At 45.9% G+C, this 14,565-nt stretch overlaps 2 protein-coding genes across 3 annotated transcripts; one reads left to right on the top strand and one right to left on the bottom strand.

Annotated features, from left to right (window-relative positions):
- Positions 1-2,208: 2,208 nt before the first annotated feature.
- LOC129500533 (60S ribosomal protein L29) lies at positions 2,209-2,865 on the bottom strand. Its single transcript, XM_055311074.1, has one exon. It carries the CDS (start codon positions 2,826-2,828, stop codon positions 2,316-2,318), a length of 513 nt encoding a protein of 170 aa, XP_055167049.1. The 5' UTR covers positions 2,829-2,865; the 3' UTR covers positions 2,209-2,315.
- A 2,131-nt stretch (positions 2,866-4,996) lies between these two features.
- Positions 4,997-10,159, top strand: LOC129500772 (T-cell-interacting, activating receptor on myeloid cells protein 1-like). 2 transcript variants are annotated; one of them, XM_055311547.1, is made up of 5 exons: positions 4,997-5,068; positions 7,426-7,461; positions 7,589-7,879; positions 8,153-8,449; positions 9,904-10,159. In XM_055311547.1, exons 1-5 carry the CDS (start codon positions 5,035-5,037, stop codon positions 10,101-10,103), a joined length of 858 nt encoding a protein of 285 aa, XP_055167522.1. In that variant the 5' UTR covers positions 4,997-5,034; the 3' UTR covers positions 10,104-10,159. The 2 variants fall into 2 exon arrangements, with proteins under 2 accessions (XP_055167522.1, XP_055167524.1); XM_055311549.1 differs by having other exon boundaries at positions 8,153-8,442; positions 9,904-10,084.
- Positions 10,160-14,565: the final 4,406 nt, after the last annotated feature.

The raw sequence follows: 14,565 nt of genomic DNA, 5'->3' as shown, positions 1-14,565 counted from the left end.
GAGAGAGGCAGAGACACAGGCAGAGGGAGAAGCAGGCTCCATGCACCAGGAGCCCGACGTGGGATTCGATCCCGGGTCTCCAGGATCGTGCCCCGGGCCAAAGGCAGGCGCCAAACCGCTGCGCCACCCAGGGATCCCGACAAGTTCTTTATAGATTTTGGATACTAACCCTTTATCATATATGTCATTTCAAATATTTTCTCCCATTCTGTAAGCTGTCTTTTAGTTTTGTTGACTATTTCCTTCACTGTGCAAAGCTTTTTATCTTGATCAAGTCCCAAGAGTTCATTTTTGCTTTTGTTTCCTTTGCCTCTGGTGACATGTCTAATAAAAATTTATACAACGGGAGGTCAAAGAGGTTGCCGCCTGTGTTCTCCTCTAAGATTTTGGTAGTCTTCTGTCTTACATTTAGGTCTTTCATCCATTTTGAATTTATTTTTGTGTATGGTATAAGAAAGTGGTCCAGGTTCATTCTTCTGCATGTGGCTGCCCACTTTTCCCAACACCATTTATTGAAGAGACTGTCTTCTTTCCATTGGATATTCTTTCCTGCTTTGTCAAAGATTAGTTGACCAGATACTTATGGGTCCATTTCTAGGTTCTCTATTCTGTTCTGTTGATCTATGTACCTGTTTTTGCCAGTACCATACTGTCCTGATGGTTATAGCTTTGTAATACAGCTTGAAGTGATGCCACCAGTTTTGTTTTTCTTCTTCAGAATGGCTTTGGCCAGTCAGGGTCTTTTGTGGTTCCCTACAAATTTTAGGATTGTTCTAGCTCTGTGAAAAATGCTAGTGGTAGAGATTGCATTAGATTGCCTTGGGTAGTACAGACAATTTAACAATATTTCTTCTTCCAATCCTTCCGGATCTTTTACCTCTTTAGTTGACTTATTCCTAGGTATCTTATTGCTTTTGGTGCAATTGCAAATGGGATTGATTCCTTGATTTCTTTTTCTGCTGCCTCATTGTTGTATAGAAATACAACAGATTTCTGCACATTGATTTTTTATCCTGTGACTTTGCTGAATTCATGCATTAGTTCTAACAATTTTTTGCTTGAGTTTTTTTTTTATTTCTACATAGAGTATCATGTCTTTTGCAAATAGTGAAACTTTGACTTCTTCCTTGCCAATTTGGATGCTTTTCTATTTCATTATGTGGTCTGATTGCTGAGGCTAGGACTTCCAGTACCATGTTAACTAGTAAGGGGATATCCCTGTCTTGTTCCTGACCATAGGGGAAATGCTCTCAATTTTTCCCCATTGTGGAGGATATTACCTGTGGGCCTTCCATATATGGCCTTTATGATGTTGAGGCATGTTCCATCTATCCCTACTTTATTGAATGTTTTTATCAAGAAAGGATGCTATATTTTGTCAAATGCTTTTTCTGCATCTTTTGAGATGATCATATGGTTCTTATCCTTTCTTTTTATTAATGTAAAGCTCATCTCCTTTAGGAATGTTTGGGGTGATATATAAGAAAAATTTCTGATATATGTATATAATATATGTATATACATATATATGTATATAGCTCCTATACTGTTATCTTCTTTTGTCACAAACCAATACATTTTATTTTATTTTTTTAAAGATGTGTTATTTATTCATGAGAGACACAGACTGAGAGAGAGAGGCAGAGACATAGGCAGAGGGAGAAGCAGGCCTCCTACAGGGAGCCCAGTGTGGGACTCGATCCCAGATCCCAGGATCACGGCCCAAGCTGAAGGCAGGCGCCCAACTGCTGAGCCACCCAAGTGTCCCACAAACTAATACATTTTAAAGAGTTCCATGCCAATGAGTACTTTCTCACAACATGGTTGTAAATTGCTTCCACAGTGTGATTTATTTTTAAACTTTAAAAAAAATGTTGAGGCTCTTTTCTTTATATTTGTATTTGTGTATATACACACACACACACACATACACATATATAATCACATCTTTTTAGAAAATTGATATTTTATTTTTAAGCTCCATAATGTGATTTAAATTGATGCATAGGTTTCCCCTCTAGGGAAGTAAGAACTTGTAACTAACCAGTCCTACTTCTGCACATTTATATTGCTCCCAACTCACTTGCTGATATAAACATAATTAAAATTAACAACCTGTAAATCTTTTGGATAACATTAATTATTCCTCATTAAACTACTGAGATTTATTTTTTTTTTATTTTTATTTATTTATTTTTTTTGATCCTGCCGCAGGTTTATTTGTACAAATAGCACAGGAGGACACCAGGCCCATGCAGACAGAAGCCCAGGGGTCATACCAGTCCTTCCGTCCTCACACTGGCAGGCAGAAGCCTCTACACTGGAGCCTTTGTGGGGGCCTGGGCACCTTTGGGAGCCTGCGCTGCAGGAGTAGAAGCAGGAGCAGGAGCTGGAGCTGGAGCCGGAGCCGGAGCCGGGGTCGCAGCTGCAGCCTGGGCCTTGGTTTGAGCCTTGGCCTTGGCCTTTGGCCGGCAGAGCCTGAGACCTTTGGCAATGCGGGCACGAGCACGTTTCCCGAGCTTGGGGTGAGCGATGTAGGCAAGTCGATTGAGCTTGCGGCTGCCGCCCTTTGGGATCTTGGGCTTAACCTCCTTGGGCTTGACAAGAGCCTTGATAGCCTCAGCACGCGCAGCCATGGCCTTGGCATTGTTGGCCTGCATCTTCTTCAGGCCCTTCTTGTTGTGCTTCTTGGCAAAGCGCATGTTCCTCAGGAACTTGGGGTCTACCCCCTTAAGAGATTCGTATCTTTGTGACCGGGGTTTCTTGATGCCATTTCTGTGCCATTTTCGTGATTGGTTGTGCGTGGTGTGGTTCTTGGACTTGGCCATGTCTGCACCAAAGCCCGCGGCTCCCCGAGCGCCTCGGACCGGACAAACTACTGAGATTTAAACTTCCAGATGGAAGGCTATAAGTGTGGCGGGGGGCCGGGGCGGGGGGGGGGGGAGGCAGATTAGCTTCATAACCTAGTTGCCATTTAGTAAAGAATATTGATTTATCATTCTAAAAACTGATTATGCATATGAAGTTTTCCCAGATTCTAATCAACATTACATGTTAGCATTAAAACCTTTTTGTAAAATAAAGAGTGAAATGGCATCTTTTATGGTTCCTGGGTTTGATTGCTTGGAAGAGTGAAAGTCTTTCTTTCCTTTCTTTGTTTTGACTTGTATTTTTTTTTTCATGTGGAATGCAGTCACTGAGAAAGATCTGTTAAAAGGTAAAATGTGATTATAGGTTTATTTAAATCTAATAGTGTCAACAATTGTTTTATGGATTTTTTTGTATCTGTTAGTAGATGCATACAAAGTTAGGATTATTATGTATTTCCCTTGCATTGACTATTTTATCATTAGGAAGTATTCCTGTGGGCCCAGGAAATTGAACAAAATCCCCTACCCCTGGACAAGCAGAGCAGGACTGACTCTATTTTGGGCTGCACCCGCCTTGCGCTGACCTGCTTATTACCTAGGGCACTGCCCCGCCCTAATCAAAGACCAGGACACACCCTAATCCGAAATCCGGCTCAGGGATACTGCCCTGCCCTAGTCAATGACCAGGGCACACCCTAACCGGAAATTCGGCTCAGTGGACCAGCATGTCTGTGCAACTTTCTGCGATCCCATTGGCCACTGGCCCCTATAAAGTTGCTAAGCCTCTTAGTTTCGGGGTCCAAGTCCTTGCTCCACTGCGTCGGATATACTTGGTCCCAGGCTCGAGCTTGTAAATAAACCCTTGTGTGATTGCATGGGTGTCGGCTCCTTGGCGGTTTCTGGGATTCGCGATCTTGGGCACAACATTCCTCTTCATATCTAATGCCATTTCTTGCTTTAGAATCTACTTTATGTGATACTAATATAGGCCATATCACCTTTTCTGTTGCTGGTGTTTGCATGTTATATCTTTTTTTTTTTTAAAGACTTTATTTATTCATGAGAGACATAGAGAGAAAGAGAGGCAGAGACTTGGGCAGAGGGAGAAGCAGGCTCCATGCAGGGAGCCTGATGTGGGCCTTGATCCCTGGACCCCTGATCACACCCTGAGCTGAAGGCAGACGCTCAAACCTCTGAGCCACCCAAGTATCCCTGCATGTTATATCTTTGTATTTTTTTTTGCTTTCAACTCATCTATGCATGTATCTAAAGTGTTTCCCTTTATTTTTAAAAAGTGTTTATCTTTAAAAAACAGTATATATTTAGCTCTTATAAACACCCAGTCTAATAGTATTTTCAATGATTTTGAACCCATTTATATTTCATGCAATTACTTATTTGTAGGATGTACATTTATCATCTAGCTAATCCTTGTATTTGTGCATCTTTTTTTTAAGATTTTATTTATTTATTAATGAGAGACACACAGAGAGAGAGAGTGAGGCAGAGACACAGGCAGGGGAGAAGCAGGCTCTATGCAGGGAGCCCAACATGGGACTTGATCCCAGGTCTCCAGGATCAGGCCCTGGGCTGAAGGCGGCGCTAAACTGCTGAGCCACCAGAGCTGCCCATGCATCTCTTTTATGTTTCCTCATTTCCAATCTTTTTTTTTTTTTTTTTTGAGGGAGAGAGAGTGCACGTGCGTGTGAGTGGGGTGGCAGAGAGTGGCAGAGGGAGAGGGGGAGAGAGAGAGAATCTTAAGTAGGCTTAGTGTGGAGCCTAACTCAAAAGTAGTCACTAACACTGACTCTTTCGTTCAGTTCCAAAGTCCAGTGTCTTTCCTATAGGCCAGAGAATCTCTAGTAGTCTCTGCACCAACCTGTTTCCATCTCCTCAGTGGAGTCATTTCTAGCATGTCTGGCTCTTCTAGGTGGGTTAGAGTTTGAGCCCTGAATTCACTCTGTTTGCAGTGTTTTAATTAAGACCTGGTGGAGCATTCTATTCTTTCTTGTTTCCTGAATGTGGTTGGAACACAAAAACCTGTGGGTTACATGAGAGGAAGGAAGGGAAGGGTTGGCCAAAGATGCCACCGCCCACATCCAGCTTCCCTCCCTGTTGTGGATGAAACCAAAGAGGGGCCCATAAAGCAGGCTGCAGGACCAATATGATCCTTGAATTCCTTTGCCTCCTCTGCTTTGGTAAGTTTCTTAGGCTCATATAGTGGGTTTAGAGGTGAAGGTGGGTGGAGAAAGACTGACCACTAGAATTGGAAAGAGAAGTAATAATATCTGCTTGTCTTTATTGATCTGCTTCATGTGTGTCTGGAACCTTGGGAGGCTTTGAATACATCTTACCCATCAAATGTTTTCCAGTATGCAAACACTTACATTCTATGCTCATGATCTGTCCTGTATGCTTATATCATCCCTACTTATTTGAAATTTTACTGACTCAATAGCCTTATTTTATCTTTATTTATTTTTTCAATATCTTTGTTTTATTTTTATTAATGTATTTTAAAATATTTTTTTATTCACTTGAGAGAGAGCGAGAGAGAGAGAGAGAGAGAGGAAGAGAAATAGTGAGAGAGAGCATAAGTGGAGGGTGGAGAGAGAGAATGTGTCATTTGATCCCAGGACCCCCGGATCATGACCTGAGCCAAAGGCAGACAACTAACTGAGCCACCCAGGCGCTCCGATATCTTTATTTTAAACAAGCACATTCATTTGAAGATGGAAACTTTATGTCAAAAGCTTAAGTAAAAAGCAAAAATTTAAAAGAAAAGCCAGGGTCACTTACCAAAAATAGAAGATCATCATAAATACATACACAATGTAAAGGAAGACATTAGGACGTTGTATCTGGGATGTTGGCCATCACATTTCTGAGCCCATGACCAGCTACTTCCTTATTTTTATTTATTTATTTTTTAAACATTTTGTCTATTTACTTGAGAGAGAGAGAGAAAGAATAAGCAGGGAGAAAGAGACTCCCTGCTGAGCAGGGAGCCCAATGTGGGGCTCAATCCCAGGACCCTGGGATCATGACCTGAGCCAAAGGCAGATGTTCAACCGACAACCACTCAGGAGCACCAGCTACTTCCTTATTACAAAGGGCAGTTGGCCAGAGACAGTTGTATAAGGAGGCTGATCTTTAGCTCAAGAAATTCTTTGTTGTGATTAAAGGAGTAGAAGTGATTTGAAAGGGTAATGCCTTTCTGATGTTCTGATCAATGCTATCGAATACTATGTCACAGCAAAAACCATCTGTAGAGCCCCGCGGTTTGTATCCCATTATGTGAGAAATACTGCTCTGACCCTTGCTAACAGTACTGCATGATGGAGACACACTCAGGGACTGACAGTTCAGGGATCTTGCTCAGGGCCATACAGTGAGTGAGCAGAAACCTCAATATTCAAACCCAGGCCTGTCTGGCTCCAAAGTCACAAATGCTTTCACTTGGTCATATGGAATATGAAGAGTGAGGCGTGGAATCTTCATAATGGTAAAGTTCTTGAGGTGTGTGAGCAAATGCCAGGTTGGGATCATTGAGGCCTGAATTCAAAGAGATGAAGGAGATGAAAGAAGAGTGCTTTGGAGTGTCCAGGGACATAGAGCTGGGGGCATCTCAGGACAGCCATTTGCTGGTGCTAAGAAAGCCTGATTTCCACAAATAGGGACAGTATGGGTCTTAGCTTGATTGGGTCCCAGTGATGTGATTGGTCTTCACAATAGTCTCTGATCCCTAGATTCTAGGGTAATCCATGGGCTTTCATTGCCTTTGGGCTGGTCTATCTGGTGAAATGAGGAAAATATGTTACTATGACTTTGAATTTTTCTATCATCCTTGAAATATCTGAGCCACGCTTAAATTGGGGCATCTCTTCAGTTGGCCAATGTGCCAATGTGCATTTGTTTATTCTTAACTAGGTTCCAGGATTGTGTAGACACTGCAGATACTAAGGTGAACAGTACAGAGTAGCTACCCGCCCCCCCCCCCGGGTGTTGATAGGACAGTAACACCTTGTGTCTCCCATAGGGTGACTACATAAGCTCTCTTAAGAATTACAGGGTTTGGGATCCCTGGGTGGCGCAGCGGCTTAGCGCCTGCCTGCCTTTGGCCCAGGGCGCAATCCTGGAGACCCGGGATCGAATCCCACGTCGGGCTCCCAGTGCATGGAGCCTGCTTCTCCCTCTGCCTGTGTCTCTGCCTCTCTCTCTCTCTCTCTCTCTCTGTGACTATCATAAATAAAAATTTAAAAAATAAAAAATAAAAAAATAGAAATTAAAAAAAAAAGAATTACAGGGTTTGTGGAACATCTGTGGAACCAGGACCAGTCCTGGGGCCACGTGAGGTGAGAGCCACACAGGAGACCTTCCTGGAGAAATGGGGCAGGAGCTGAGAGCACAGCTGCAGCCACAGTCCAGTGAGGGGAAGTGAGAACCCAGGTGCATGATCTCCAGGGTCCGTTCTCAGCAGCAGCCCCCGCCCAGGAGACCCCTCGGGACGGGCCTCCAGCCGGGTGCTCGTGTCTCATGGACGGTTCTCTCACAGGGCTGTGTGTTGGCCAAAGTAGCTGGATGACTGATGGTGAGTTCCTTCAGTTAGACCCTCTCTCTCCTTCACTCCAAACTCCCCATGTCCCTTCTCTTTCCTTAAAGGGACTTGAGAGCAGCTCAGGGCACCAAATCCCATCCCCAAATCTGCTTCCTTCCAGAGACCCTTCCCAAGCCCTCCCTCAGTGCCTGGCCCAGCTGGATAATGCCTCCCAAGAGCAATGTGACACTGCAATGCCAGACTTCCACCAAGAACGTCAACTTTGTTCTCAGAAAGGGAAGAAATATCTTAGAGTCCTTGCAATCACTGGCTTCCACAGAGGGCGTGGCTGAATTTCACCTCAATGACCTAAAAACCCGTAACGCTGGACCGTACACCTGTGAATACTATAGACGAGAGCTCCCACAAATAAGTTCACAGCCCAGTGACATCCTCCTCCTGCTGGTGACAGGTGAGGAGGGTGCTTCGGAGTAACAGGGACAGGTGTGGGGGAGGAACCCCAGGGAGGCGGGGGGGGGGGCGGGGGGGCGGCAAGGGGAGACGGAGAAACACAGCAGCAGAACGACTTGGCTGGGCTTCACCCAGGGCTTGTAGTCAGAGTCAGAAGAGGGTGAGACCAGGGATCTGTCATCTCTCCTGCTTGGTGGGACCCCTGCCAGGAGAACAGGGTGGGTGGGGGATCTCAGGCTTCTCCCCGTAACCTTGGAGCCCTCTTCTCTTCCAGGAGAGTTCCCTAAACCTTCCCTCCAAGCCCACCAAAGAGGTGTGGTGACCGCAGGAGAAACCGTGACCCTGCAGTGTCAGAGGCCAGACAATATTTTCATGCCTATAAAGTTCGCTCTGCTGAAGGCGGGAGCAGCGGAGCCCATACAGGTCCAGGATCCAGCAGGGAAGGAGACAGACTTCTCCCTCAGGAGTGTGACAGTCAGTGATGCCGGGAACTACAGCTGCGTGTACTTCCAGATAGGGGCCCCTTTCTTGACCTCACAGCCTAGCAATTGTCTGGAGATACAGGTGAGAGGTAGGTTTTGCATGATTCTTAGGACATTTTAAAGTTTTAATTAATTGATTAGTTTCTTTTTATTTTGGCTATTTTATTTGTTTTCTCTGGTTCTGTTGACCTATATTGACTCATCACATTGTATCCGTTTCAGGTGTGCAACATATATATATTTGTTAACTGGAGAGCATTTCTTCTGTTATTTTCCAATTTCTGTTTCTCCTTTGTTTTCACCGTCATTTCCTTTTTAAGTCTCTCCTTTCCTACTTTCTAGTCTTCAGCCTTTGTTGTTTTGCCTTCTTGGATAACATCTCAAGTCGTTCCTCCAAATGATCCATCCCGCCACCACCAGGGCCCCTTCTGCCACCTGTGTGTCATCCCGGTGATGGCCACATCATGGCAGTACCCTTCTCATTCTTAGAACGTGGTGCTTCCCCACTCGCCTGCTTTTGTGGCACAGATGTGGTGTCTTCTAAACTGATCTTCTGGGCTCCCTGGGTGGCGCAGCGGTTTGGCGCCTGCCTTTTGGCCCAGGGTGCGATCCTGGAGACCCGGGATCGAATCCCACATCGGGCTCCCGGTGCATGGAGCCTGCTTCTCCTTCTGCCTGAGTCTCTGCCTCTCTCTCTCTCTCTCTCTCTCTCTCTGTGACTATCATAAATGAATAAAAAAATAATAATAAACTGATCTTCTGTGTTTGGCAGAACGTTACTTCGTTGGAGGCCATGCCATGCTTCCTGGGTGTTTTAAGTGTTTGTGTGTGTGCCATGGTCTGCAAACATCCTGTAGTTAACAAGCAAGGTCTGGGTGGGCAGCCCTGAGAGGTGCAGAGGGCATCACGGGGGTCTCCCCACAGACTCTGCCTCCAGGGAACATTGCTGCTGATGGTCTCGGACAGGAGCTCTGCACTCATGGCACGTGTGGGTTGCAAGATGCAAATGCAAATGCGGGTCCTCTCTAGGAACCAGGGCCAATGCCGAGCCCTGGCTCTTCTTGGGTGAAGCTGAAATGAAATGCATGGTGGTCCTGATGCTCAGCCTCTAAGCTGAGTCTCCTTGAGCTCCCTGGCTGCAGTAAGTCTTGGCAGGAGGAGGGGAGCAGACGCAGCCACTGAGGTACTTCAGCGCTCTGTGCAGCAACTTGGGTTGTGGGGGTTCCTCCTAAGCCTGATTCCTACCACAAGGAGGGAGAAGGGGAAAAGGCAGTGTGGGAGGGTGGAAATGAGATGAAGAGCAAAGAAACACAAGAAGAGAGGTAAAGCAGAGAGAACACAGAGGGAAGAAGGCAAAGGAAGACCCCACTACAACTCTGCTGAAACCCCACGTTGTGTTTTCAGTGATCCCGATGTCAGGGAAGGTACAGCTGACCACTGGCCACGAAATACAAGCAGGTGCAGAGAGTCACACTGGGCAGATCCACTTGAGAAGGAAGGATGCTCCTCTCCTGGCTGGTGCTCATCCTCTTCTCTCTTCCAGCTCCTCCAGGTGCCACATCGGGGGATTACACCACGTCGGGGGATTACACCACGTCGGGGGATTACACCAGGTCGTCGGGGGATTACACCACGGACAACCTCATCCGCCTGGGTCTGGCTGCCATAATTGTGGTGATTATGGGGGCTTTCCTGGTGGAAGCCTGGTGCAGCCGGAAGGAGCCTCCACGTGGATCCGTGTAGAACAGCTGAGTGCTTCTCTTGTTCATGGGTGGTATAGTGGCACGGAGTTCTCGAAACACGAAACTCTACTGGGGGGACTTCTTGTGTTTCTCAACATGGATACAAATGGCATTTTTGGTGGGATATTTCTTCACCATATGGGACTGTCCTGTTCATTGTGGGAACATTTAGCAGGCTTTCTCTTTCCCATGAAGAAACCCCAATTAGTGCAGGAGAAGATAACAAGCAAGGACTACTGTACTTTTTCCAACACCCCTAGATGTGGAGGATGGGAGTGGGGTGATGTTCCCCAGCGGAGAACCTGTGTTGGGAGGCCAGGAGAAATATTCCTTCTCTTTTACCTTTTTCTGATCTCAGGGTTGTCCTTCCATGCATAGGCTCCACAGCTGTCCAGGTGGAATGATGAGTCCTTGATCAAGTTAACAGCTTATGAGATCTTCTGGTTCTCCTCCTCCCTGGGACAGAAGGCACACCAAGGAGGGGGTTTGGGAAGCTTGCAGATGAGATGTGATCTCACTTATTTCCTGACATTACCTAAGTCGCAAAGTGGTCCTTGCATCTTCTGAGAGTATCATCTGGGAGAGAGTGACCGGGAACTGTGCTCCATATTAATGGCTTCTTGGTCCTCAGGATGACATAAATAAGATAGAATCACTTGGTTGTAAAATTTTTTTTCTGTGTCAAATTCAAAATTAATAAAGCATATGGCACCAGGTTCCTTTTTACTGGTACTAGGATATGGAAAAGGTGGAATTTAAATTTCACAATAGTTAAGTGTGATATAGCATTCCACAGTGTTTTAGTAAAAGTAATACAGCATGACTTCTAGGTGTTCCATGACCTGATAAACTTGAAAATAACTATCTTTTGCTTAACTGTGATCTTAGTTTCTGAAATCAAAAGCTAAGAACAAATGTCCTGGAAAAGAACTTTCTGAACTGTGGGTTTATGTCTAAGTCATTGAAAGCCATCAAAACCATTCTCATAAATCATCTGTTGCTCTCGAGACCAAACCCCAAAGCATCAACATACTCCCTTTAGGTCAAGAAAGATTTGGGTCCTCTTCCCTTGAGACTTCTGGTATACAGAAATTGAATAAATGCCAAAATAATTTACAAAAATAGTATCATTTTGAAAGTTTATATCTAGCACACACATATCTCAGTCTAATTTTGGTACTCACTAATGATAAGATTTATACCAAAGTGTATCGATTTTTAAAAAGATTTTATTTAGGGATCCCTGGGTGGCGCAGCGGTTTGGCGCCTGCCTTTGGCCCAGGGCACGATCCTGGAGACCCGGAATCGAATCCCACATCAGGCTCCCGGTGGATGGAGCCTGCCTCTCCCTCTGCCTGTGTCTCTGCCTCTCTTTCTCTCTCTCTCTCTCTCTCTCTCTCTCTCTCTGTGACTATCATAAATAAATAAAGAAAAAAAATATTAAAAAAATAAAAAGATTTTATTTATGTATTTGAGAGAGAAAGTGAGAGAGAGAGCACGAATGGGGTGGAAGGAGGGAGAAACAGACTCCCTGCTGAGCAGGGAGCCAGATGTGGGGCTTAATCTCAGGACCCTGGGATCATGATCTGAGCTGAAGGCAGATGCTTAAGTCACTGAGCCACCCAGGCGCCCCCAAAGTGTATCCATTCTTAGAGCAACAGGCCATGAGGTCCAGAAATTGCAAACCAGCCGTGAGATGTTTCCTTTTATTGAAGCCTGAAGATGCATCTCCCTGCTGTGGAGGGAAATTCGAAGCAGAGGACACTTCTGAAAGTGAGGCCCAAAGGCACTGGTGACCACTTCCCCACCTGGTTTGCTCCCTGCTCTCTGACATAAACCTTTCACTACAGCCAGACCACACTCCTTTATACTCCCTGCCACCTCTGCCTCATCCAGAACATTCAATTTTTCAAAACGTGATTGGAATCCCACATCCTCTGGAAAGTCCTCCCCCTCCCCTGCCTTCTCTGCCCTTGTGTGACCTCCAACGGCACTTCCAATTTGTGGGTTTTGTTCCTTACGTTCTTCCTTGCAAGGTCATCCTTCTGCTTAAGCTAAAGTGGGCGAATGTCGGGCTCCCTGCATGGAGCCTGCTTCTCCCTCTGCTTATGCCTCTGCCTCTCTCTCTGTCTCTGAGTGTCTCTCATGAATAAATAAATAAAATATAAAAAAAAATACAGTGGTTGAGCTCACCTACTCGCCACCAGTCCCAGCAAGGTGTTCAGCATACCGCATGCACTCAGTAAGACACATGCACCCAGATCGGATGCAAATGAAGCACTGCTCTCCAACGCTGTGAAACAGAGTGATCCCCAACCCTACTGATTCCCAGAGGGGGTGACTGATGCGTCGGCCCCGCCCTGGGGAGTACAAGTTCCAGCGGCCCGCGCGGGCCTGGCTCTGTTCGCGGGGGTGGAGAGTAGGGGGCGCAGGTTTTTCCCACTGAGCAGACCTCCAGCTGGACTAAGTACTGGGGCCTCTCACAGGGCGGGGTCGGTGAGGGGCAGTTCGACATTCCCCTGAAGGCGCTGGTACTGTTGCTGAGTCTGGGCAGGGGACGCGACCGGGAGAGGCACCTGCGGCCCAACCCGCGCACCGCCCTCCGCGCGCGCGCGCGCGCCCGCCCTCCCTCCGCAGGACCGCAGGGGTGGGGGCTGGCCCCGGTGCCCCTCCGCGCGCAGCCCCAGCGTGCGCGCCGCGTGCGCCTTGGGGAAGCTTCGGTGCGCTCCACCTGCGCCAGGAGAGGCCTGACCGCGGCCGTCCCGCCGGCGTTCCGGTGCCGTGGAGCGGGTTGCGGGCCGCGCCCCGGGAGGACGAGCGGTGTTCCCAGCAGGTGAGTACGGGCCGCGAGCTCCTTGGCGTCGCCAGGTGGACGCTCCCGAGCCGGCCCTAAAGAGCGCTCCCCGCGCCCTGCGGTGCGCCCCTACACCCGGGGTCCTCCGCGGGGCCCTCCTGCGCTAGCACCCCACCCCACCGCCGCCGCCTCGTAGCAGAGGAAGGAGGGTTCCTGGATTTCAGGCGCTGTGGGTGTGGCATCTCAAAGAGTGCCCTAAATATGCAAGGGGGTCTTTTTCTCTCCAGGGCTTTCCATTAGTGTAACCAACTTAATACTTTGAAGTCTTAAAATAGGGCATGCCAGACATTTTTGTATTCTTACTGAATACGTTTGACATGTAACATTGTGCAAAATTAGGGTGCACGGCTGTTAGTTTGATACATTGATATGTTGTGCCATGATTGTCGCAGCGACATTTGTCACGTTGTATACTTATGATATTGTCTATATTCATTATGCTGTGCATTGGATCTCTGTGGTTTATTTACTACTCCTTACAGGTTTGTACCCTGAAAAATCTTAGTCTAATCCCTGCATCCTCTGCTAATCACCACCTACTCTCTGTTTTACAGATTTGACATTTTTAGATTTCACATATAAGTGATACCATACATTACCTGTCTTTACATTTGACTTATCTCACTTAGTATAACGTGCCCAGGGTCCATCCATGCTGTTGTAAATGGCAGGGTATCTTTTTTTAACATTAGTTGTGTATATGTATTCCTTTTTTTTTTTTAAGATTTTATTTTCAAGTAATCTCTTCACCCAACAAGGGGGTTGAACCCACAATCTGGAGATCAAGAGTCACATGTCCAGGGACAGCCAGCCAGGCTCCTCTGTACTACATCTTTTTATCCATTCATCAGTTGATGGGTATTTGGGTTGGAAATATCTTGGCTGTCATGAATAATGCTTCAATAAGCACGGGTGTGCAGAGATCTCATTGAAATCCTGTTTCTATTTCATTTGAGTATATTCCCAGAAGTGGAATTGCTAGATCATTTTATAGTTCTATCTTTAATTTTTTGAGGACTCTCCATATTGTTTTCCATAGTGTTTGGACCAATTTACATTCCCATTACAGCAAACAAGTGTTTGTTTTTTGGTTTTATTTTTTTTTTTCACCACATCCTTGCCAGCATTGTCATCTCTTGTATTTTTGACGACAGTCATTCTGACAGTATGAGATGACATCTCATTGTGGTTTTGATTTTCCTTTTCCTGATGATGAGTGTTGAGCATCTTTTCATGTATATGTTGACCATCTGGATGTCTTCTTTGGAAAAATGTCTACTTTTGCCCATGTTTTGGGGTAAATCGGGTTGTTTTTGTTTTGTTGTTGTTGTTACCAAGTTGTGTGAGTTCTTTATCTACTTTGGATATTAATCCCTTGTCTGATAATTTGCAAAAATTGTCTCCCATTCTGTAGGTTGCCTTTTCATTTTGTTGATTGTTTCTTTTGCTTTGCAAAAAAGCGTTTGAGTTTGATGTAGTCCTGTTTGTTGATTTTTGCTGAGAATTTTTGCGTCTGTATTCATCCGGGATATTGGTCTGTGGTTTTCTTGTGGTATCCTTTTTTTTTTTAATTTTTATTTATTTATGATAGTCACACAGTGAGAGAGAG

The sequence above is a fragment of the Nyctereutes procyonoides genome, unplaced genomic scaffold (genome assembly GCF_905146905.1).
Source record: "Nyctereutes procyonoides isolate TBG_1078 unplaced genomic scaffold, NYPRO_anot_genome, whole genome shotgun sequence".
Lineage (NCBI taxonomy): Eukaryota > Metazoa > Chordata > Mammalia > Carnivora > Canidae > Nyctereutes > Nyctereutes procyonoides.
Note: the sequence above shows the minus strand (reverse complement) of the source record. Positions and strands in the feature narration are given on the sequence as shown.